This window comes from Mastigoproctus giganteus, chromosome 4 (genome assembly GCF_048544385.1).
Source record: "Mastigoproctus giganteus isolate SK-2022 chromosome 4, ASM4854438v1, whole genome shotgun sequence".
NCBI classification, from domain to species: Eukaryota; Metazoa; Arthropoda; class Arachnida; order Uropygi; family Thelyphonidae; genus Mastigoproctus; species Mastigoproctus giganteus.
This window is the reverse complement of record NC_143578.1, coordinates 221,496,001-221,522,578: the sequence shown is the minus strand read 5'-3', so window position 1 is coordinate 221,522,578 and position 26,578 is coordinate 221,496,001. Positions and strand designations below refer to the sequence as shown.

Genomic DNA, 26,578 nt, shown 5'->3' with positions numbered 1-26,578 from the left:
TTTTCCATTGTAACAACTTACCCTTAATGCCTTACCTCTCCAATTTGTACAGCAGTCATCCATGTACAACAGTATAATTATAGCTACGGGTATTCTTACTTCCTTTGCTGCATCCTTTAATATAACTGGATAGATCCTGTCCACCCCAGGTGCCTTCCTTATGAACTTAAACAATTTCTCCTTCACTTTGCTCTCAATTATTACAAAATCATTTAGCTCCCTGCTAGAGTTTGATAAACTTCTTGCATTCCCTTCATTGAATAACTCCTCGTGTGGATGTTGATGCAAAATACTCATTCAGTTTATCAGCTACCCGAGCATGATCATCAATAGTCAACCCATCTACGTTAAGTGGTCCAATCGGATTCATTCCTTTCCTTGTAGAGTTTACATAAGTAAAGAACTCTTTGCAACCTTTGCCAAAGATTTCTCATAATCTGCCATAGGCTTCTGTGTCACCTGATAATTTATATGTATCCCATACATTTTTATTCTCTGCCATGAGCCTCATTAATTCATCTGACATGATACCTATCTCTTATAAGATAAGTATCCTTTATGATAAGTACAAATTCTTGTCATCCTGTTTATATCATTAATTATATAAAGAAAAATAAATACTCTATGTGATAAGTGCAGTTATGTCATCCAAGTTTCATAAATTAATATCGAAATGTTGAAAATAAATTTTTCAATATTTTTTCCAATTAGATTTAAAAAGCCAGTGCAACAAGAAAAAATAATAGTGGAGGCTTTTAAATCACAAGAAACTGTTTCAACGTATAGGCTTATGCATCTACCGCCTCAGTTAGAAATTGTCTCTCTCTCTGAAGAAGAAGTAGAGAAAAGCATATCAGAAAAAGATACAGAAGGTATTTCTGAAGAAGGTAATTATTTTTTACTGTTAGTTTGTAAAATATATTATTAGAGTTACATATTCAAAATTTGTAAATTTTAATGGAATTTCTAGAGTAAATGAATAAATAATTTTTTATTATAGAAAATTAAAATTATCATTATTATGGTTGTTATTATATTATTTCTTGATGGGGGTTCCACCCCACAAGGATGGTTGTTACATTAAGTGTTACTGCTGGTCGAGGAACTCTCTAACTGTCCTATATATGTTCAGGATTGTCTCTATAGTTCCTTGTAGGTGTTATTTGGTCTGAAAGACCTATTGCTGCTAGGTTTTTGTGTAGGATCTTTGGCACAATGATCTGAATGGTCCTTGCATGTTGCATATGCAACTTCTCTTTGATATCCTGTCTTAGGTCTCACTGTGTACTTCCTTATCTTTTCCTTGTGGGTTTTCTGGAGGTTTCCAATGTTGGGTGCTGCTATTAGCATTAGTGAAGGCACATGATGCAAGAAAGCAAGCTTATGGAGCATCAGCCGGAAAAAAAAAAAAACTCATTTTACCCATACACTCACTCCATATGTTTGTCTAGTTCTGCCTTAAATCTATTTAAGCTATCAACTTCTACAACAACTGTTGTGCGGGATGGAAGTGTGTTCCAGCAATCAACCATCCACTGGCTAAAGGCAAACTTCCGCACATCTATCCTACAACTGTCTTTCCTCAATTTGAATTTATGCCCTCTCAGATGATTATTCTGAGCAAGAGGAAGAATCCCATCAGCATTCAGCATGCTCAAACCATTCAAGGGATTATACACCTCAATAAGATCACCTCACAGGTGCATGGTCTCCAGACTGTTATTTGCAAAACTTAAGCCTTTATATGTAAGAGCAACCCTTTGTTCCATTCACTAATCTTGTTGTCCTTCTCTGTACTCGTTCCAGCAGCTCTACATCCTTCTTAAAATTAGGCCTCCAGACCGGTATGCAGTACTTAAGATGTTGACTGACCATTGCCTTATACAAGGGGATAATTACCTCCTTATCCCTGCTAGAAAAATTCCTGTATATCATTGACAAGACACCATGAGCTAGTCTTGCAGACCATCTGCAGTGCTCAGAAAACTTCATATCTGCCTGCATAATTATCCCCAGGTTCTTTTCATTCTCTACCATTGTCAGTGTAGTATCACGCGGTTGATACGTTACTTTGGGGTTACTGCTTCCCATATGCAGTACTTCACATTTGTCAATGTTAAATTTCAGTTTCCACCTCTCAGCCCATCTGATCAACTTTTCTAAATCCTGTTGCAGCAGCGTACTGTCATTGGTTTCATTAGCAACCCTGCCAACCTTTGTATCATCTGCAAACTTTGGACATTAAGCCTGAAAAATAACATTAGTCCACGTTGAGCAGTGTCCATTGATTACCACTCTCTGTCTTCTCCCACTCAACCATCCTTTTGTCTATAGCATCAACTTGCCCTTAATGCCATACTGCTCCAATTTGTACAGTAGTCCTACATGTACAACAGTAGTAAAAGCCTTTATAAGTTCCAAATATATGATATCTAAATTATTCTTTGCATACAGTTCCATTTCGACCACATCATAGAATCCAATGAAATTGGTCAGACAAGACTTCCCCTTAACAACCCATGTCCGATCCATAAATTAAGTCTTGTCTAGATTATCCTGCAGTGCTTCTTTAACCAGTGCCTTCATTAATTTCCCTGGAACAGAAGTCAAACTAACAGGTCTGTGATTACCTGTCTCCCTTTGATCCTCCTTTGTGGATTGGGGTTACATTTTCACATTTCCAGTCCATGGGTACCTCCCCTGAGTTCAAGGAAGTGCTCATAATTATGGCTAAGGATGTGCTTACTTCCTTTGCTGCCTCCTTTAATAAAACTGGATATATCCCATCCACCCCAAGTGCCTTCCTTATGTTTAACTTCAACAATTTATCCTCCACTTTGATCTCAGTTATTACAAAATCATCTAGCTTACTGCAAGAGTTTAATTCACCTCTGGCAATCCCCTCTCTGAATAACACCTCATGTGTGAATGTAGATGCAAAATACTCATTTAGTTTGTTAGCTACCTGAGCAGGATCATCAACAGTTGAACCATCGATATCAAGTGGGCCAATCTGATTCATTCAGTTTACATAAGTAAAGAACTCTTTGCTGTTTTTCTTTACATCCTTTGCCAAAGATTTCTCGTAATCTGCCTTTGCCTGCCTAACCTCCTTTGTGACTTCATTACAGACCAGCTTATATCTGTCATGGGCTTCCATGTCACCTGTTAATTTATACATATCCCATGGATTTTTCTTCTCTGCCACATGTCTTATTAGTTCATCAGACATCCATTTAGGCCCAAACCTTGAACAATATTTTTTAGTTGGGAGGAAAAGCCTAGTAGCTATGTCCATCAGATATGTAGCCTTTTCTTTCTTGTCGACCAGGGTTATGTCTAGTCTGTTGTGTGGGACTGTCTTGTCCATTATTATGGCATGGTCCCTATACAGCTTGTTGGTTGGAGTCTCTAATATGCCCTTGTGTTCGTACTTGTAATAAGGTACACTTTCTTTGATCAACTGGTATATCCTCACTAGCATCTGATGTATTATCCTGGCTACCTGTCTATGAGTTAAGTCCATCTGGGCGATCCCCCTGAATCCTGTGGTGATGGATTGTTCTGAGGCCAGGTGATATCACTGACATGTGTCATCTGTCACTCTGATCTCCTTGGCACCTTGTTTTCTATGGTTCCTGGTGTTGAATACTTGGTTTTGGATGGCAAGCATGAATTCTTCAGTCTCGAGGAAGAGTGTCTCACTCATGAACATCTTATGCATTGGAAGCCATTTTATCTATTTGGTCTTGATATAGGTCATTATAATGTCTGCCATGGAATGCAAGTCAATGTAGTGTCTGCCATGTTTGTTCTGTCTGCACGAGAGGGTCTCCTCACTTAGGTTGAGTGGGGTATGCCTCTTGACTATCTTCCTTATGGCCTGGTAGGGTGGAGTGGCACAGTGTTTTTCTGAAAGTAATTCTTTAGGTTTACTTTCACTTTTTTCTGTTGCTCAGTTATGTCTATCAAGCCTCCTTTCCATGCTGTGGTTATTATTATTTTTTTTTTCTAGGGAGATTTTTTCCACCCTTTGACAGGTACAGGTACCAATTGCATGGAGTGGTTGGTTGTGTCCAGTTACTATTATTATTATTATTGTTACTGTTGGTTGAGGAAAAATCGTTCTGTCCTACAGGTGTTCAGAATTGCAGCTTTCTGCAGTTCCATGTAATTTCTCTGGGAGGAATATTATTGCTAGATTCTTATGGAGGCTCTTTGGCACCATGCTGATGGTTGTCATGATGATTGGAATGGTCACTACTACTTGTTCCATAACCAAATATCTTTGACTTCCTGCCTTAGGTCTGAGTACTTCTTGATCTTTTCCTCATATGATTTCTGGCAGTTGCTGGTGTTGGGTATCGCTATCATCAGGTAGGTAGTCATTTCCTTCTTGGCAGGTTTATATCTGGTCCATTGTGTGGGATCATTTTGTCTGTTATGATGGCACAGCCCCAGTACAGTCTGTGAGTAGAGGTCTCTAGTATGACCTGAGACGTGTACTTGTAATACGTTACTTTCTTTGATCAGCTGGTATTTTTTTGCTAGCTTCTGATGTATTATCCTGGCCACCGGGTCATGTCTGTAAGTGTACTGTCTGGGTGATCACTCGGCATCCTGCATCGATATGCTGGATTGTTTCTGGGACCAGGTAGCATTGTCAGCCTGTCATCTGTTACTCCAGGGTCTTTGACAATATATTTCCTGTAGTTCCTGGTGTTGATTATATGGTATTCAATGGCAAGCATGAATCCTTCGGTCTCATGGAAGAGCCTACCATTTGTGAGCCACGCTTTGAAAGCCATCTTATCTATGCAGTCTTGATGGAGGTCATTGTAGTCTGCCATGGAGATAGCCCATATTTTCGTCTTTGTTAGCATTAGTAGCAGCATATGATGCAAGAAAGCAAGCTTATGCAGCATCAGCCAAAAAAAAAAAAAAAAAACCCACTTCCACTTCACCCCTCCATTCATTCAAAATACCTGTCCAGCTGAGCCTTAAATTTATTTAGGCTATCAACTTCCATGACAAGAGATGAAAGTCTGTTCCACCAACCAGCCACCCGCTGGCTAAAGGCAAATTTCATATGATGCAAGAAAGCAAGCTTATGCAGCATCAGCCAAAAAAAAAAAAAAAAAACCCACTTCCACTTCACCCCTCCATTCATTCAAAATACCTGTCCAGCTGAGCCTTAAATTTATTTAGGCTATCAACTTCCATGACAAGAGATGAAAGTCTGTTCCACCAACCAGCCACCCGCTGGCTAAAGGCAAATTTCTGCACATCTGTCCTACATCTGTCTTTCCTCAATTTGAATTTATGCCCTCTCAGGTGATTATTCTGAGCAAGAGGAAGAATCCCATCCGCATTGAGCATGTTCAAACCATTCAAGGCTTTATACACTTCTATCAGATCACCTCGCTGGTGCCTAGTCTCCAGACATAGTGTGCATAGTGTTAGGGTCGGGCGCCACCTGTGGTTTCCAACATCTGTGCCATATGTACACTGTGAAGAAATACAGAACACTGTAAATGCCAGAAAAAGTGTAGTGTGTTGAATGTGTAGTATTGTGTTGGGTTCTGTTGTGTGTCCTGGCATTTGGACCGCACACACTACTAGGAGGTAGCCAGGCTGCCCATTATTCTCTGGCAGGTCTCCGTCAGGGTCGCCTGAGCTTCCTGAATGGAGACCAATTAAAAAAATAATAATAAAAATAAATAAATAAATAAAATAAAGAAAAATAATAAAATAATAATAAAAAATAAATAAAAAAATAAAAATAAAATAAATAAAAATTTTTAAAAAAAATAATAATAAAAAAATAATAAAATAAAACAAAATAAATAAAAATAATAAAATAATAATAAAAAATAAATAAAATTTAAAAAAAAATAAAATAAATAAAATTTAAAAAAAAATAAAATAAATAAAATTTAAAAAATAATAATAATAAAATAAAATAAAATAAAAAAATAAATTTAAAAAATAAAAATAAATAATAAATAAAATAAAAAAATAAAATAAAATAAGTAAATAAATAAAAATAATAATAAAAATAAATAAGGTAGAGTGCGGCAGTACAGGGTGTACAGAAGAAGATGGGGGATGAAAGTAAGAGTAAGAGGATGTAGGTAAGGGCATCCCCTGAATTGACAGTGGAGCATATGCCCCACCAGGAGAAAAGGGGGAGGGGATAACTCCAGAAGGGTAGAAAAACCACTCAGTGAAATTGCTGAGTGTGACTTATATTTTGTGGTGGAGTGGTCAAGACCACTGGAGCCTACCCAACCATATGGAAAGTTAGCAGGTAATCCTACTCTGGATGTTCCAGGGTTAGCAAGTCGATGCTGGTAAAACAGTCAATTACAGATTTTTTATTTCTAGTTTGAGTAAGTCCTTTACAGGTTTCTATCCCTGGCTTGAGTTGGTTGTAGAGTCCTGCGCCTAGAAAAGAGGTTCTGTGCGTACTCCGTTAATGATTTGTAATATTGTTCTTCAGAAATTAGCAGGTGCTCCTGTCCTTGAGGTATGTGTTGGAGTCTGGTGTACAGTGTTCCTCGAAGATCGTTATAAATTGGGCAGTTATAAAGAAGATGGGCCCAATCTTCAATTTCTCCACATGTACAGTAGGGGTTATTGATGATTCCCAAGGTAGTCAACTTATGATTTATAGAGCCGTGTCCAGTTATAATATATGTACAGTAGAGGCCAGGAGAGAACCAAGGCGGCGACTTTGGATAAACTAGTTTGACATCCGGGATGAATTTCTTAGTTATCAGGCCCTTGTCCATCTCCTCCCATCTTGTCTGCCAGATTTGTAGTAGCATGGCAGCTAGTTTTTTCTTTTCTTGCTTACAGTCAGTGCAGGGTGTCGATGGTATGTCCAAAGATGGTAGCTGGGATTCCCCGCGACAGGCAGTAGTGCAATCCTCGACGGATAACCTCCAAGTCAAGGGGGAGGACACCTGCAAGAACCTGGAGGGCCGGAGAACTTACTGTGCAACAGGCCCTGGTAATGGCAAGCAGTATACTTCGCTGAATTGTTTCCAGTTTGCATTTATTGTGAACAATTATTGCTCTATGGTACCAAATCCCGGATCCGTATGTAATAACAGGGAGGAATATAGCGTTATACACGAGTTTGAGTGTTCTCCAGTTCAGACCCCAGTCACACCTGCTTACTCGGACGATTAAGGCTGCATAATTTCTGATTTTTTCTTGAAGGTATGAGAGGTGCGGGAAAAAGGAGAGCTTTGAATCCAGGATGATTCCCAGGTGTTTTAGGGAAGTTACCAGCTTGATGGTTTTTCCTTGTACCTTGATCTGAGGAGGCCTTGATATTTGTAGGGTGCCTTTGAGAAGTATGGATTGTGTCTTCTGTGGAGAAATCCGGAGCTTGTGTAGAGTCGCCCAGACCTGTAAGATCTGTAGTGCTTGATTTCCAGTGGCCTTGAGAGCTGCTCTGGTGTCTGCTGTGATGGAAATGGCAATATCATCTGTGAATGCTTGGATAGTAACAGGGCCCAGATCCAGACCAAGTAACTCATCAAGGACGATGTTCCAGAGGAACGGGCCGAGGACCGAACCCTGTGGGCAGCCTCTGTAGATAGATTTGGTGAGCTTCTGGTATGGTGAGGAGATGGTGATCTTCCTGTTGGAAAGGTAACTTTCTATACACCTGTATAAGTTGGCTGGTATGCATGCCAATCTTAGCCTGCGAAGAATGCTTGGCCACCAGAGCATGTCAAAGGCCCCGGCAAAGTCAATGGTTATGAGGAGAAAGTACTTGTAATTAGTGTTGGCTGCAGCTTGGGTTATTTGGTAGAGAGCATCCTCTGTGCAGCATCCTGGGCAAAATCCATACTGTGAATTGGATTGTAGGCCAGCTTCTGTGTAGTGTATTAGGAGTCTGGTATGGAGGAGGCGTTCAAGTAGTTTGCTCACTGTGGACAAGAGGGCAATGGGTCGGTATGAGTTAGGCTGTTCTGGAGGCTTCAATGGATTTTTCAGTATTACCTTTAATTCAGCTATTTTCCAGCTTTCTGGGAAGGATCCCTGGGTTAGGCATTTATTGAACAGTTTAAGCAGAAATTGGGGATTTACCTGGGCGACCTTTTTTAGTATTTCTGGTTCAATGCGATCTAGTCCTGAGGATTTTTTATCCTTCATTTTGCCAAGGGCTTACTGCAGTTCTTCAGTGTTAAATTCTTCCTCCACAGAGTCAATGTGGTAATTGCCATTATCTAGACAAATTTGCTGCTGTTGTGTTGTGAGATGATCGCCGTTGCTGATAAAGAGAGTATCCAAGATATTCATCATGGATTGCTCCCATGACGTTGTCATGATTCCTCGTGGTGTTATTGTGGAATGGACTACTTCTCCTCTTGGCAATTTGTTGGTAGTAACTCAGTACACCACTCCCCAAGGGTCCGAGTTACCAGGATGATACCCAGACGCTTCAGTGGTGGTAACCAGCCACTCCCATGTAGTTCTTTTTCACTGCCTGATCATGGAAGTGTATTGGTTCCTGGTCCTCTTGTAGTCTTCACGAAGGGCTTCCACATCAGTAGCTGGCCAAGAGGTGCGAGCTCTCTGAAAAGCTTTCCTCTCGTTATGAACAGTCCAGCGTAGACGTTCGAGTTCACGAGACCACCATGGTACAGCACTTGGAAGAGGTTTTTTCTTGGGCATAGATTGATTGCAGGAGAGGGTGATGTTAGTTACAAGCTTTTGATGCTGTCGGGATTCAGGGAGAGGATATCAGAAGGGTGATCCATGATTGTTGACTGGAGAGAAGTGGTGAACAGCTCCCAATTGGCTTTGCTGATGGCATAGCGGTTGATATCGTAGTGCGGAGTAGGAGTTGATTCTATATTTCTTGTGAGGCTGTATGTAATTGCTCTATGGTCGGAGGTGGTCCAGGCTTCATTTACCTGTCACCCCAACACTTTACCTGAGATTGATCTTGTAGCAATTGTTGTGTCTATTGTAGACTCCCACGTAGTACTGGAGAATGTTGGGAGGTTATTGGGCCTGTTTATTATATTAAATGGTGAGGTGGCTAGAAAGTCTTCCAAAAGCCGCCCATTATGGCAACCAGGTCGGTCAGCTGTGAGGCTGTGCCAAGCAGGAGAACGGCAGTTAACATCTGCCCCCAGAATGATTTTAGCATTAGGTAGAGTAGTGGTAACAGTTCTTAGGTAGTCAATAGTCTCCAGACACTGTGATTTGCTAAACTTAAGCCTTTCTTCGTAAGAGTTTGTTTGTTTGTTTGTTATTTGGTTTTTAGAAGCACTAGCAACTAAGGCCATATTGCTAAGGGGATATGCGGTGGTCATTCCCTGACATTTCCGCATCCTCCATATTTGGTGGTGATGGGCTCGAACCCCGGTTTAATCAAGAAGCATGTGTGCTACGCACTGCTGCTCCTTCCCACCTGGCTACAGAGGAGCCCCTTCATAAGAGTACCCCATTGTTCCATTCACTAATCTTGTTGCCCTTCTCTGTATACTCGTTTCAGCAGCTCTACATCCTTCTTGAAATGAGGCCTCCAGACCTGTACATAATTCAAGGTGTGGCCTGACCATTGCCTTATACAAGGGAATAATCACCTCCTTATCCCTGTTAGAAACCTTCCTGTATATCATTAGCATTAGCATTAGCATTAGTAGAGGCATTTGATGCAAGAAAGCAAGCTTATGCAGTATCAGCCAAAAAAAAAAAATAAATAAATAAATAAAAAAATAACCACTTCCAACTTCACCCATCCGTTCATTCGAAATACCTGTCCAGCTGAGCCTTAAACTTATTTAGGCTATCAACTTCCACGACAAGGGATGGAAGTCTGTTCCACCAACCAACCACCCGCTGGCTAAAGGCAAATTTCTGCACATTTATCCTACATCTGTCTTTCCTCAATTTGAATTTATGCCCTCTCAGGTGATTATTCTGAGCAAGAGGAAGAATCCCATCAGCATTGAGCATGCTCAAACCATTCAAGACTTTATACACCTCTATCAGATCACCTCGCTGGTGCCTAGTCTCCAGACACTGTAATTTGCAAAACTTAAGCCTTTCTTCGTAAGAGCACCCCTTTGTTCCATTCACTAATCTTGTTGCCCTTCTCTGTACTCGTTCCAGCAGTTCTACATCCTTCTTGAAATGAGGCCTCCAGGCCTGTATACAGTACTCTAGATGTGGTCTGACCATTGCCTTATACAAGGGAATAATCACCTCCTTATCCCTGCTAGAAAAATTCCTATATATCACTGACAATACACCATGAGCTACTCTTGCAGCCTGTCTGCAATGCTCAGAGAACTTCATCTCTGCCTGCACAACCACCCCCGGGTCCCTTTCATTCTCTACCACTGTCAGTGTAGTACCACAGAGTTGATACATTGCTCTGCGGTTGCTGTTTCCCATATGTAGTACTTTACATTTGTCAATGTTAAACTTCATTTGCCACCTCTCAGCCCATCTGCTCAACCTTTCCAGATCCTGTTGCAGCAGCATAGTGTCAGTAGTGTCCTTGACAACCCTGCCAACCTTCGTATCGTCTGCAAACTTGGACATTAAGCTTGATATACCATCATCAATATCATTTATAAATACAGAAAACAATAATGGACCCAATACTGAACCGTGAGGATCCACTAATAACATTAGTCCCCAATGAGCAGTGTCCATTGATTACCACTCTCTGTCTTCTCCCCCTCAACCACCCCTTTATCCATAGCAGCAATATGCCTCCAATGCTACACTGCTCCAATTTGTGCAGCAGTCTTCCATGTGCAACAGTATCAAAAGCCTTTCTAAGATGCAAGTATATAATATCAAAGTTATTCCCGGCATCCAGTTGTTTTGTGACTGCATCATAGTATCCAATCAAATTGGTCAGGCAAGACTTCCCCTTAACAAAACCATGCTGTGTCCGAGCAATAACTGAAGTCTTGTCTAGATGATCCTGCAGTGTTTCTTTAACCAGTGCCTCCATTAATTTTCTGGGAACAGAAGTTAAACTCACAGGTCTATAATTACGTGTGTCAGCCTTTGATCCTCCTTTGTGGTTTGGGGTCACATTTGCACATCTCCAGTCTATGGGTACCTCCCTGAGTCCAAGAAAGCTCTCATAATTATGGCTAAGGGTTTGCTTACTTCCTTTGCTGCCTCCTTTAATATAACTGGATAGATCCCATCCACCCCAGGTGCCTTTCTTGTGTTTATCTTCAACAATTTCTCCTCCACTTTACTCTCAGTTATTACAAGATTCTCTAGCTTACTGCCAGAGTTGAATACACCTCTGGCATTCCCCCGGCTGAATAACTCCTCATGTGTGAATGTCGATGCAAAATATTCATTTAGTTTGTTAGTTACCTGAGCAGGATCATCAACAGTTGACCCATCGATATCAAGTGACCAATCTGATTCATCCCCTTCCTTCTAGAGTTTACATAAATAAAGAACTCTTTGCTGTTTTTCTTTGCATCCCTTGCCAAAGATATCTCGTAATCTGCCTTCGCCTGCCTAACCTCCTTTGTATCTTGGTTTCAGATCAACTTGTATCTATCATAGGCTTCTGTGTCACGTGTTAATTTGTATGTATCCCATGCATTTTTCTTCTCTGCCATATGTATCATTAGTTCATCTGACAACTTAAAATGTTTTCATTATTATTTCTCTCTGATAAAAGACAAATTCATTTGTTGAATTATATTTTCTAGTAATGTATTCTAAGAAGAGCATTGAATTTATTATTTTTATTAAATGGAATATCTTTAAACTTGTTTGATTTAATCAAATCAAATCTTCAACTTGAGATTCATTTTTCCAGTACCAACCTTTAAATTTTCCAAAGCTCTTATTGTGCGTTTGATTAATTTTTGTGCTTTCTGAATGTTAGTTGATCTTAATTGAAGTGCAGTTGAAAGTAATGAAAATTCTTCAAGAATGTCTTATCATTAAAGCAAGGTCTTGCAAAAAATGAATGTTAGCTAATCTCTTTGCTAGACCAGAATAAGAACTTGAATAATGCATATATAACACAGGATATGCATGCCATCCAGCAGTAGCAGCTCGTAAACTACATGCCACCCATCATGGTACCAGTACTCGACCAATTTTAATAATTTCAATTTCAAGTTCTTTAGCTACAGTTTCCAGCTCGGTTTGATTTTTATTAGTGGTGATAAATAGAATAAATTTTATCTAAAAATATTTTTAAATGGTTAACTTGTTTTATTTAAGATATTGCATTGTGGAGTGATAATTGCAATCAATGATTTAAACAGTGCCAAATGAAAATTTTAAGAAAATTTCTAACAACTTAGTAGCTACTGGATTTTCCGGGTCACCATATACAAGCTTATCACCCAAATGCCACTAGCCATTGTGGATTGAAGTGCATATCATTCTACAGTTTGTAGTCATTGTCGGTTTAACAAACGGCTCGCAAAATTGTTGAAAATTTAACAATCAGATTGTGCGAGCTGGCTCCAGCACACCAATGTTGATATGCCTTCTTCATCACTGATATATATATATAGAAAACAAAAATGGGCCCTGGGAGACTTCACTAATAATATTAGTCCACAAAGAGCAATGTCCATTGATTACCACTCTCTTGTCTTCTCCCACTCAACCATCCCTTTATTCATAGAGCAACTTGCTCTTAACACCACACTGCTCCAATTTGTACAGCAGTCTTTTACGTGCAACAGTTGTTTGTGGATAGGAATATAAATTTTTTTGGAATGACTGGTTATGCTATTCTTTTTGAGGGAACGGTCACTACAGAAATATGCCTACCCTAACAGGAGGAAAAGGCTTTATATCAATAGTATGCAAGCTGTGGTCCATGCACCTACAGTCTGCAACAAGGCAGACTTTGCTCATTACATGCACCATGAATAAGTCAACAGCAAAAAAGATACAAGCTTCCTTGTCTTACTAATTCTGAAAGCTAATTTGCTGGAAACGTTTTTTTTTTAGCAAATCTGGAAGCCAAGCAATCATGTATTGAGCAGATGTACACAGAGTGGACAGAAATTATGGGATACTCACCTAGCAACAGGAAGGCCCACCTTTCGCCCAGATAAGGGCAGTCACGTAGCAAGGCATTGAGTCCACTAGTTCACGAAAGCGTTCCACAGGTATTTCAATCCATGCTTGCTGCACCACATTCCACAATGAGATGTTATTCCGGAAATAATGGCATATTCTCGATACACTCTCAATACTGTTGAATGGGGTATAGTGCAATTTCTGTATCACTTCCATGATAGAGTGACCCATGCATCAGGCACTCACTATCATCCCTCTTTCAAAGTCAGTTAACTCATGATGTTTATCCATACTGACATTGAATTATCGTCTACGTGAATGCAGTGATGCAGTGTACCTATATACCTGCCAAGCATTGGGTTCATCCACTAGCGAGAGGGGCGATAGCATTGAATTCCCCAGAAACCAGTTATCCCATGGATTCTGTTCTTTCAGTGTAAAGATATACAGACGATAGGCAGACAGATTAAATCTACCTGCTTTGAAATATGGAAGAGCAAATTTTAAGATATGTTAAAAATATTATTATTATTATTATTAGCCATATGGAGCAAGGAAGCCTGAGGCTTATGCTGAGTTACCCTGTGTGTGTGTGTGTGTGAGTGAGTGAGAGAGAGAGTGTCAAAAATAGAAGGGATTCACCAAGAAAGAGAAGAATGATGATATCCACTCAGGACCCTGGGTGTGCCAAGCCCATACTCACCAGATGTGAGCCCCCTGGGGTTATTTTGTGTTTAACATTCACAATGAAATTTGTATTGATATTTTAAAATAATTTTTTAAAGCTACAGATGAAAAGGTGTCCAATGCCAGAGAGGTCTACACTATTTTATGGAGGATAGTGTTCCAGCAGAATCTCTCACCACAAGTGAATTTCTCAACAAAAAATTCTCCAACAAATGGTTGCCATGGGCTCACTGACTGGCCTCCAAGGTCTTGCACATTTTTTTGGGGTTATTTGAAAGAAAAGACGTCTCTCATCCTGTATTTTTAGACCTTCTGAATTCATTCACAATTGAAGAATTTTTTTAAAATTATGTACTAATAACATGTGGATAATTTAAAAGTACCAATATTATTATTATTATTAGCCATATAGTGCAAGGAAGCCTGAGGCTTATGGTGCACCAGCTAAAAAAAAATTCGAATTACCCTGAGAGAGAGAGAGAGAGAGAGAGAGAGAGAGAGAGAGAGAGAGAGAAGGGAATCACCAAGAAAGAGAAGAATGGTGATATCCAGCTCAGGACCCTGGGTGTGCCAAGCCCATACTCACCAGATGTAATGCTGGATTATATTTGTGTGGTTAAAATTTTATTCTTGTTTTAGCAATGATATGTAAACCAGTTTTCACTTTATCTGGTTATACTAAAAAAACTGTTTTTTGAATGTCATGACACTATGAGCTACTCTTGCAGACCGTCTGCACCACTCAGAAAACTTCATATCTGCCCTCACAATTACCCCCAGGTCCTTTTCGTTCTCTACTACTGTCAGTATAGTACCACAGAGTTGATACGTCACTCTAGGGTTACTGCTTCCCATATGTAGTGCTTTACATTTGTCAATGTTAAACTTCATTTGCCACCTCTCAGCCCATCTGTTCAACTTTTCTAGATCCTGATGCAGCAGCATACTGTCATTAGTGTCCTTAACAACCCTGCCAACCTTCGTATTGTCTGCAAACTTGGACATTATGCTTGATATACCATCATCAGTATCATTTATAAATACAGAAAACAACAATGGACCCAGCACTGAACCCTGAGGGACTCCACTAATAACATTATTCCATGATGAGCAGTGTCCATTGATCACCACCCTCTGTCTTCTCCCACTCCACCATCTCTTTATCCATAGCAGCAATTTGCTTCCAATACCATACTGCTCCAATTTGTTCAGCAGTCTTCCATGTGCAACAGTATCAAAGGCCTTTCTAAGGTCCAAATATATGATATCAAAGTTATTCCCTGCATCCAGTTCCTTTGTGACCATATCATAGTATCCAATGAAATTGGTCTGGCAAAAATTTCCCTTAACAAAATCATGTTGTGTCCGAGCTATAACTGAAGTCTTGTCTAAATGATCCTGCAGTGCTTCTTTAACCAGTGCCTCCATTAATTTTCCTGGAACAGAAGTTAAACTAACAGGTCTATAATTACTTGTGTCACCTTTGATCTTTGAGATATGCAAAGGTGAATTCGGGTCACATTTGCATATCTCCAGACCATGGGTACCTCCCCTGAGTCCAAAGAAGCTCTCATAATTATAGCTAAGGGTTTGCTTACTTCCTTTGCTGCCTCCTTTAATATAACTGGATAGATCCCATCCACCCCAGATCCTTTTTTATATTTATCTTCAACAATTTCTCCTCCACTTTCCTCTCAGTTATTACAAGATCATCTAGCCCACTGCCAGAGTTTAACTCACCTCTGGCATTCCCCTCCCTGAATAACTCCTCGTGGGTGAACGTAGATGCAAAATACTCATTTAGTTTGTTAGGCACCTGAGCAGGATCATCAACAGTTGAACCATCAATATTCAGCGGACCAATCTGATTCATCCCTTTCCTTTTAGAGTTTATATAGGTAAAGAACTCTTTGTTGTTTTTCTTTGCACCCTTTGCCAAGGATTTCTCATAATCTGCCTCTGCCTGCGTAATGTCCTTTGTGACTTGGTTACAGACCAGCTTATATCTATCATAGGCTTCCATGTCACCCATTAATCTATATGTATCCCATGCATTTTTCTTCTGTCATATGTCTCATTAGTTTATCTGACATCCATTTAGGCCTAAAATTCGAACAATATTTCTTAGTTGGTATGTAAAGCCTAGTAGCTTCCAAGATAAATTCTTTGAATGCTTCCCATTTTGAATTTGCTGTTGGTAACAGCTGGTCCCACAGTATAGAATTTAAATACTGTCTCAGACCACCATAGTCACTTTATGAAGAAAAAATCCTTCCCTTTACCTCTGATGGTAGTTACCTCTTTGAGTAAATCCCACTTCAGCATACTGTGATCACTGCCACCTAGTGGTTCCTTTATCTGCAGATTCTTAATGCATGAAGAATCAGATCAAGAGTATTACTCCCTCTACTTGCCTCACAAACATGCTGATGTAGAAAACAATCATACAATAAATCCACAAAAGCCTTGCTAGTGTGTGAGTGACCAGCCCCCAAATTCCAGTCAATATCTGGGAAATTAAAATCCCCCATTATAAGACTCTCTGCTTTACTAGCCCACTCTATTTCCCTGTACAGTTTCTTATTATACTCATCAGAGTCATTAGGCCTATAACACACTCCTACTCTCAATTTTGATCTCCCAATGCTTACATCACACCAAACTAACTGGACACTGCACTGTCCAGCGATGTCGACCGGCTTCACTTCCTTGAATTTTATGTGTTTCTTAACTAATAGCCTAACCCCATCCTCCCTTCCTTTCCTGTTCTATTCTTTCTGTACACATTGTACTCCCCAAATTCCAGTTCTGCATTCCTTATATCTGTGTGACACTACATCTCTGATATCCCAACAATATCTGTCTGATGTTTTGAGCAATACCTCAAATTCATCAAATTTATTTACCAAACTCCTAGCATTAGTGTACATGCAAGTATACATGCAGCTGTTCCTATTCTTAGCTACTCTAACACAACCCACGTGTTTACTTGTAATGCAATGACTCCCAGCAGGCTCTGAAATATCCTGCATTTTGTTTTCCAGGCTGCTGCTCATTCCAAAAAAAGCAGTGCAAGAATCACTTTCACCTCTGCCAGTGGCTACTGTTAATCTATTAGTCCTTGTATCCCCACCAAGCTAGCAGTTTTCCAACCCACCTAACACTGCCTCGATAGCATCAGCCAATATTCTTGCGCCCTTTCTATTTAATTGTATCCCATCCCTGGAGAAGCAGTCTCTCCTGTTAACAAGTACAGATCAGGCTGAAAAAAATTCTAAACCTTGAGACTTGCACAATCTTTCCAGGGCCGAATTGATCGACAAGGCTCTCATCATATATTCCCTCCTATCGTGTCTGGGCAGAATTGCAGACACTTTCAAATTTAACCCTAATTCATGGCTTTTTTTCAACAGTGACCTGTACTTGTTAAGTTATTCTGCCAGTCTTCTGTGCCAACATGTACAGTCTCTGCCAGTCTCCTGTGTCATTTGTGCCAATGTGTTCAACAATATTACCTTTTGTGCCCTTAAAAGATGATATCCGCTCTACAAAGTCATCAACCTTTGCCCCTGGCAGACATACCCTGGTCCTGTTCCACCTATCTTTTTTAAATTGTTTCTTCTGTTTGTGTGAGTGCGGTGTCCTTGCCGAGGTTCAGTATAGTGTGCTATTTGTCTGTCTTTCTTATGACTTGGTAGATTGGTGCTGTTTTTTTCCTGGAAGTAATGCTGCAGTTTCTTAATCACTTTCTTCTTCTTCTTCTTCTCTTGTTCACTGGGTTCAGCCAATCCCCTCCCTCCCTTTTTACATGCTTTGTTCAGTCTCTCAATTGCTGACTTCGGGTGGTGTTGGTGCATTCTTGGTCATCACTATCCTGGCCGTCGATTTCATAATCTCCTCCATTTCAGTGTTGGTCCCGTCTATGAATCTGAAGGATTATGTTAGTACTGGGATTGAAAAATGTTTATGGCTGTGACCATGTTCCCACCATTCAACTTTGATTTTAGCAGTCTCTGTTGGTATTTCTCAGTTAGGCAGGCCTTTATCTCCATGTGTTCTAACTGGTGGGTCTGTATCATCCCCAGATATTTGTGTGTCTCTCTCTCTATGTCATGGCTTCAATCTCTTCACCTGTCTTCAGCTTTGGATTCATCCAACTGAATGTCCTTTATGCAATCCATGGATTGCATTTGCTAGGCCCAATTGCATCCTGATGTCAGTGCTGAACTCTTTGGTGATCCAGAGTAGCTGTTGTAGTTGATTCTCTGTAGCAGCATAGAGTTTGATGTCATCCATGTACATCATGTGAGAGGGTGCACAGGTTCTTCCTCCCTTCTTTTAGGGTCCATACTTGCTGTTATTGAGTGGTGGACAGTGGGTTGAGTGCTAGACAGAGCCATAGTGGGCTCAGAGCACCTCCATGGACGATTCCTCTTCTGATGGGTATCGGTCTGGTCGTGCTATTCTCGACCTGGTGGCAGTTCTCCATTTTGCCATGGTTGCTTCTAGGATGTGTGTCAGTGTTAGGTTGACTCTTTAGATCTTCAGTGTCTCTATCAGCCATCTGTGGGGCATGGAGTCAAATGCCTTGCAGTAGTTGACATAGGCCATGTACAGGTTGCAGTGCTTCTTGTAGGCTTGCTCCATAACTGCAGTACCAATGGTCAATTGCTCCTTGCATTCTTTGCTCATCTTCTTACACCTCTTGTGCTGCTCAGCCATGATATTCTGGCTCTCCAAGTGGTCTGATATCTTCTTAGTTATGCAGATGGTCAGGATCTTGTACATTGTTGGAAGACAAGTGATTGATCTCTACTTTGCCAGACTTGTGGTGTCTTTGTACTTAGTCTTCAGATAGGTGATTTCTTCCGTCAAAGATTCTGTTATTGTGTCAGGTGCATTATTATCTGGGTGAACTGCTCCACTGTGTGCCTGTGTGTGCAGTTAAACTTCTTGTACCAATAGTTGTGGAAGTTATCTATTCCTGTGGTTCACCGGTTGTGGGACTTCCTGATCAATGGTTGTTCATCTTCCTCATGAATTTCCCATTCTGTAATCTCTTGTACGTTCATGGTTTTCTTCCTTTTTAGATTTTGTTCAGGGGCCACAGCCATTATGGCTAACTCCACTGCTTCAGAGGTTTTGCCAGAACTCCTCGAGTACCTTCTGTTTGGGGGTGGGGGAATCTGTAGCCTTCCTTCTCCTCTTGTCTGATTTTCCTGTAGAAGGCTCTCTGGTTTTCGTCAAATATCCTGTTGTCTGTTTTCCTCTGGGCACTCTTCCTGTAACAGCGAAATCAGAAGTTTCTGCTTGAAGGAGCCGAGGTATTCTTTGTTCCTCTGCTTATAGGTGTCATGTTCCTGTATGTTGTCTTTCTTGAGTATGGCCTTCACTTTTAAAAAAATAATAATAAATTTTTTGTTTATACTCCGGGACGACCAAAAGGTCAGAGGAGTTTACAAGATACACAGAATACAAGAAACAGCACCGTATTCAGCAGTCACGGGCTTGAACCCCGGTCACTCAAGGCACGTGTACTTATGCACCTGCGCGCCTGACCACTAGGCTACGGCAGCCTTCTGATCAGCTTCTTACTTCTGTTACCCAACTGACCCAATACCCAATTGGTATTGAGTCAGTTGGCCTATCTTCACTCTTTTCTCTTCTATTTCTGCTGTAACTTTCTTTCTCAGGCTGTGGTTCCTTGTCTTTATATTTTGTGTTATGTTGGTCTCTGGTTTCCTTTTCATTCATCCTAGTGGTTGCTGCAGTAGCACAGTAAATGGATTAATTCCATTTTTTCTGTGTAGGTGTTCTTGTCCAGGATAACGATGATATTTGGGGTTTTGCTTAGTCTTTGTAAATCCGAGAGTTGTTGTTTTTTTATGTTAGGGAGAGATGTGAGTTTAGAATTTATTATCCAGTTAGACTGGATAATAAACCACTTATCGGGATGTTGATCGAGTTTAGACTGGAGTTCGATTATACAATCTTTTATTGGATAGTGTTGTTCTTTAATGGCAAAATTGAAGCCAAATTCTAGGTCGGAGAGTTCGGAAGGGGTGAAGGATTTTGAAGAGAGGTTAACGGTGGAGATTTTGGGGAGGGGGTGGATGTGAGTGAGCTCCATTTTTTGGTGTGTTTTTGTGCTATGTGTTGGGGCATTGATATTTGTGCTATGTGTTGGATGGTGGCAATCATCATCCAAAAAGCTGACAAAGGAGACACAATCATTATCCTGGACAAGAACACCTACACAGAAAAAATGGAATTAATTTTAGCCAACCAAGATACATATACAAATGACAGCAACCACAACATTACAAAACTTAAAAATAAACTTGACACAATTCTCAGAAAACTCAGACAGAACAAAGAAATCAACCTATTTACATTACAACAGATAAGTATTCGCAACAACATTCTGCCCCACATGTTCGGAATAACTAAGTTACACAAACCTGGCCACCCACTAAGATCTATCGTTTCTTTTAGTAGATCAGCTTTTGCTAATTTATCCACTTTCCTTGTCAAAATTATATCCCCACTCACTCGATTCTCTACATTCAAAATTAATAATACCAACCAAGCATTCCAAACAATCAGCAACACCACCATATCCAATGAAAACGTATTAGCTTCTTTTCATGTCACATCCATATACACTAATATGCATATTCCTTTCACCCTACAAGCATTACGCGTACTTCTAACAGCTGATGACACTTTAACAAAACATACCCCTCTTTCAGTTGACCACATCCTTGAACTTACCACTCTTTTACTAGACGCTAGATATTTTAGATTTAATAATAAAATTTATCGACAAACATTCGGTTTACCAATGGATTTGGGCATTTCTGTCCCCCTTTCTGAAGTTTATCTCGCCACTATTGAAAACCAAATTTTACAACCTTTCCCTTCTGAAATTAAATTATACATATGCTACGCCGATGATATCCTAATAATAGGCAACAGAACAACCATAGACAGTCTTTTTTTAAAATTCAATACAATACATGACAGACTTAACCTTACCCTTGAAATCGCAATGGACAATCAGATTAATTTTCTTAATCTCACAATTTATACAGCAGACACAAATTTAAATACCAAGATTTTCAGAAAAAACACACACACCAGTAAATATCTACATTTCACTTCACATCATCCCCTTAGTACCAAAAAAGCCGTCCTACACAACCAAATCTACAACGCTATCAAATTCAGCTCTTCACAAAACGATCTAAACAATGAACTTCAATACCTTACTGATAAATTCATAGCCAGGAGCTACCCCCCCCTCAACTCATCCAACACACAATATCCACCATTTAAAATAGCATTAATAACCCCACCAGACACAGTAACAAGACAAATACTCACATAGTTCTCCCTTACCATAGTGAACTCGCAGCACAATTCCGACGTACATTCAAAGATACTGACATCTCCCTCACCTCTCTACTTACAATAAACTAGGTTCCCTATTTAATTCTTATAAAGATACACACAAATATCCCATCAATTATCTCAATAATATAATATATCTCATAAAATGCCAACCAAACTGTGACACCTGTTATATTGGCAGCATTACCACCAAATTTGGTTCCTCCACAACTTCCAATACCCACACATACTACCACTTCAACAGTTTCAGGACAAGTCAATCTTGCACTGAGTTAACAACCCATGCTCAAACCCACAACCCCCCCCCCTTGTTGACTCTGCCATCGCCATTATTAAACTTAGATCGAGCTTCAGAATTCTTCAATATGAAGCCCTCACCATCGAATGGTACCAACACCATTCCGATCTCAATATTATTAACGCTAAACTTCACTTCAACCTCTCACCAGCTTGGAACCTCTCGTGGCTAAAGTTCCCACGTGTCAAAAAGAGCATCACGAGAGTATAAATAAACTTTAAATACAACACGCACTCACTTCTCTCCCATTTGCCAACTGATGGTGGTTTATTCAACGAAAGTCCCTCGTAACAACTATTGGCACCCTGGTCTTCTCTTTTTTTCATTTTTTCATTCGCGTCCTTTAACCTCTTTATGACAACCAAGGAATCGAGATCTGCACTTCTACTTCCTTGCGCTCATTTTAAAATCTGTTTAAAATATTTTCACCCCATTCTCCGCCTTAGTTCTTTTTAATGCTTCTTCCAACCTAAATTTAGCCACCATCTACCAATAAATTTATTGCAGATTTATACAAAGTGAGTACTGTTTTTTAAGCATTTGCTATTCATTTTTAGTCAGCATTCAGGGAAATAATTATAGAAGGTATTAGACTTTTCCTACCAAGTAAGAAATACCATTTCAAGATTAGACCTAATGAACTGATGAGACTTGTGAAAGAGAATAAAAATGCATGGGATGCACATAAATTATCAGGTGATACAGAAGTCTGTCGTAGATAAAAACTAGAAAAGAATGTCAAGAAAAGCAGCAAAGACTCTACTTATATTAACAGAATAAAACTGGTGTTGAATCATGCTGGTTCACTTGATGCCAATGTTCCTGCTCAGGGTACTGGAAAACTAAATAGGTGTTTTGCATCTACATTTATGCATGAGGAGTTCTTTAGGGAGGGAATTCCTTAGCTACAAAGTTCATCAAAATCTAACAAGAGGCTAAATCATTTTGTGATAAAAGAGAGGAAAGTGGAAAAGAAATTAGTATTAGTAGTAGCATATGATGCAAGAAAGTAGGTTTATAACATCACAAAAAAAAAAAAAACACACTTCAGATTTCACTCATCCATTCCTTCCAGTAGTTTGTATAGTTCTCCCATAAGTTTATATTAGCTATCAACTTCCACAATAACAGATGGATGATGATTAAGTGTTAGCCAGTAAAATAATTTAATTACAAATAGATACTGTAGCTTTCGAGACAAATTGTGCCTCTTTTTCAACAGAAAAATTTAAACTTAATTATTCTAATGGACACAGTTATGTGTGCAGTGAGGCGTACGAGGGCACGAGGTAGGTCATTCGATCATTAAACTGGTGTTCACTGTTGCTGCACAGATGTGCACAGTTTTTCTCCAGTGCTTGTCTAGACATAAAACGGTTGTTTCTAAGATGGGGTGTAGTCTCATTCCTTTGCAGCGGTTCATGGCTCTCGAATTGCCCAATATATTGAGTGACTCTAACCAGAGGCGGTGGTGAAAGTGTTGGGAGTGGTCAATTATTTCATAGTAAAATAATTTGTAATTAAATTATTTTACTGGCTAACACTTAATCATCATTTACCATGGATCCCAGTACAACAGGCCCATTTTTCCTCAACAGATGGTATTGTTTCAGCAATCAACCACTCACTGGCTAAAGGCGAAGTTCTGCACATCTTTTCTGCAACTGTCCTTCCTCATTTTGAATTTATGCCTCCTCATGTGCGTAGTTTGACAGAGGGAGAATTCCATCAAAGCCTTAAACAACTCAATCAGATCACTTCCAATGGCCTTAGTCTCCAGATGCTGCAATTTGTAGAATTGAAGCCTTTCTTGGTAAGAGCACCTATTTGTTCCACTCACCAATCTTGTTGCCCTTCTCTGTATGTACCCATTCCAGCAGATATACATCCTTCCTAAAATGAGGCCTGACCATTGCCTTATACAATGGGATGATCACCTCTTTAACCCTGCTAGCAAAATTCCTGTATATCATTGACAAAACCTCATGACTGTTCTGGTATCCTGTCTATTCAGAGAACTTCATATCTGTCTGCACAGTTATTCCCACGTTTTTTTTTCACTATCAACTACCTTCATTTACTGCTACCCATATATGCAGTACTTTGCATTTATCAATGTTAAACTTCAGTTGCCATTTCTCAGCCCATCTGCCTAACTTTTCTAGATCCTATTGCAGTAGCATATTGCCATTACTGCCACTAACCACCCTGCCAACATTTGTATCATCTGAAAATGACAGTTAAGTTTAACACTGACAAAGGCAAGATACTGCTTACGGGTAGCAGTAACCCCAGATTAATATACCAACTGTGTGGTACTACACTCAGGGTAGTTGAAAATTAAAAATACCTGGGGGTAATTTGTGCAGTCAGATATTAAGTTCTCTGAGCAGTGCAGCAGGATGCCAGGACAGTTCGTATGGTTTTGTCTATAATATACATGAGCTTTGCTAGTAGGTACAAGGAAGTGATTATCGCATGGTATAAGGCAATGGTTAGGCCATCTGTTGAGTACTGCAAGAGGTTAGGAGGCATCATTTTAGGAAGGATGTAGATCTTCTGGAACAGGTGCAGAAAAGATTAGGTTGATTGGTGTAGGGAACAAAAGGGTGGTCGTACAAAGATAGGGTTCAGTTCTGCAAATTGCAGGTCTGGAGACTAGGCACCTTGAGGTGATCTGAGGAAGGTGTTTAAGGCTTTTAATGGATTGAGTAAGCTAAATACTGATGGAATTCTCTCTCTCTTGCTTAGACTACACACATGAGTGGACAAAAATTCAAATTGAGGCAGGATAGTTGCAGGAAAGATGTGCAGAGATTTGCCTTCAGCCAGCAGGTTGTTGATTGTTGGAACAAACTTCCATCTGGTATTGTGGCAGTGGGTAGTCGGAATAAATTCAAGGAAGAAATAGACAAATTACTGAAGGGGCAGACAAGTGATGTGGGAGGGTTATTTAGTTATTTATTTTTTTGATACTTTATAAGCTAACTTTCTTGTATCACATGCCCGCTAATACTAATATTATATGTTTCTCAAGACAGACCACACAAATTAAGTACTGACTCATTTTCAAAAGATGAACAAGAATGCTTGAAATTGAAGGTCAGGTATTTAATATGAGTATTAGTAAAGGAAATGATGCAGTGAGGCCTAGTTTAATTAGCATCACTCCTAAAAAAATTAAATAAATAAAATAAAAAACTGTCACCTTGTTTCATCCAGGTATATATCCAACCTTGAGGATAGAGCACTCTACAGCAACTAACTTTGAAATTAGTCGTGATTCTTTTTAGCTCCAATGACTTGTGAGTTTTTGCTGATTTTTCTTTTTTTTTTTTTTTGTTTTTTTTTTTTCACTGATCACATGAAAAAAAAATATGTATATATTTTTTCACAAAAATGAAGACACAATGTTGCTATTTTGCTTCCAATTCTGGCTATTGGCACCTGATGAGAGGCCGGTTTTGTAAGTTGTATGGCAACATCCTCATTTGATAAATTTTTTTGTAATTGTGTATTTTTATTATGCATATTTTATTAGTTATATATTAATTAATTATATAGTATGAATCAGAGCTGAACTACTCATACGGAAGTGTTCTATGCACTGTATTGAGGTAAACTCCTCTTATTATTTTACTACTATTATTAATTAATTATATATACCAAGTTATGTGGTTGGTATTGAGACAATAAGCTAATGCTGCAGCTCATGCGACCATCTGTAGCCTAATTTTTTCCATATATATTTTAATTTAACAGCGACTTGGTTAGGTTATTATAATAGATCTGGTCTATTATAATTTTTCACTGTATAAGGGCAACCATTATTCAAATCTATTGCATGTGCAGTCTGATCTGTGTATCAGTACAACGATGAATGGATTTGTCTAATGTTTCAAATGCAGTGATTCTCTGACCATTATTGGCCTTGTGGTTCTCTGTCAAGATGAAGCATAATGGTCAGTATACTTTATTTATTTATTTATTTTTATTCTGTTGGTCAAGTGTTGTAGTTCTTCATCTCCTTTTTAATGATATTTCAAACAGGTGCTATCTTCAGGGCACTGCTAAATTTTAACTAATTGGCATATTCTAAAATTTCAGTTATTTGGCATCGTATCTTTGGCTTTCTCTAAATTATTCTTGGAGCATTCCTTCTGCAATACACCGTGTCTTGATTTCATCCCTCCCGCCTTTTTTTCTGTTTTATTATGTATGGGTTTATTTTTTGCCCTATGGGTTTGCCATACTATTGGTAATTGTTTTATTTATTTTCAACAGCATTAGCATTAGTAGAGGCATTTGATGCAAGAAAGCAAGCTCATGCAGCATCAGCCAAAAAAAAAAATAAAATAAAGTAAAATAAATAAATAAAAAATAACCACTTCCACTTCACCCATCTGTTCGTTCGAAATACCCGTCCAGCTGAGCCTTAAACTTATTTAGGCTATCAACTTCCACTACAAGAGATGGAAGTCTGTTCCACCTACCAACCACCCGCTGGCTAAAGGCAAATTTCCGCACATCTATCCTACATCTGTCTTTCCTCAATTTGAATTTATGCCCTCTCAGGTGATTATTCTGAGCAAGAGGAAGAATCCCATCAGCATTGAGCATGCTCAAACCATTCAAGGCTTTGTACACCTCTATCAGATCACCTCGCTGGTGCCCAGTCTGTCTCTAGACACTGTAATTCGCAAAACTTAAGCCTTTCTTCATAAGAGCACCCCTTTGTTTCATTCACTAATCTTGTTGCCCTTCTCTGTACTCGTTCCAGCAGCTCTACATCCTGCTTGAAATGAGGCCTCCAGGCCTGTATACAGTATTCTAGGTGTGGCCTGACCATTGCCTTATACAAGGGAATAATCACCTCCTTATCCCTGCTAGAAACATTCCTATATATCATTGACAATACACCATGAGCTACTCTTGCAGCCCGTCTGCACTGCTCAGAGAACTTCATATCTGCCTGCGCAACCACCCCCAGGTCCCTTTTATTCTCTACCACTGTCAGTGTAGTACCACAGAGTTGATACGTTGCTCTGGGGTTGCTGTTTCCCATATGTAGTATTTTACATTTGTCAATGTTAAACTTCATTTACCACCTCTCAG

The 26,578-nt window shown here is 39.5% G+C and overlaps 1 protein-coding gene across 1 annotated transcript in view; it reads left to right on the top strand.

The window, feature by feature from the left end:
- The window catches only part of LOC150087426 (cilia- and flagella-associated protein 44), a 577,933-nt gene that overhangs the window by 342,586 nt on the left and 208,769 nt on the right, over window positions 1–26,578 (top strand). Inside the window, exon 20 of the mRNA XM_090372063.1 lies at window positions 712–887. Coding sequence (XP_090228189.1) covers window positions 712–887 — 176 coding nt within the window. The remainder of the gene's footprint in view (window positions 1–711; window positions 888–26,578) is intronic.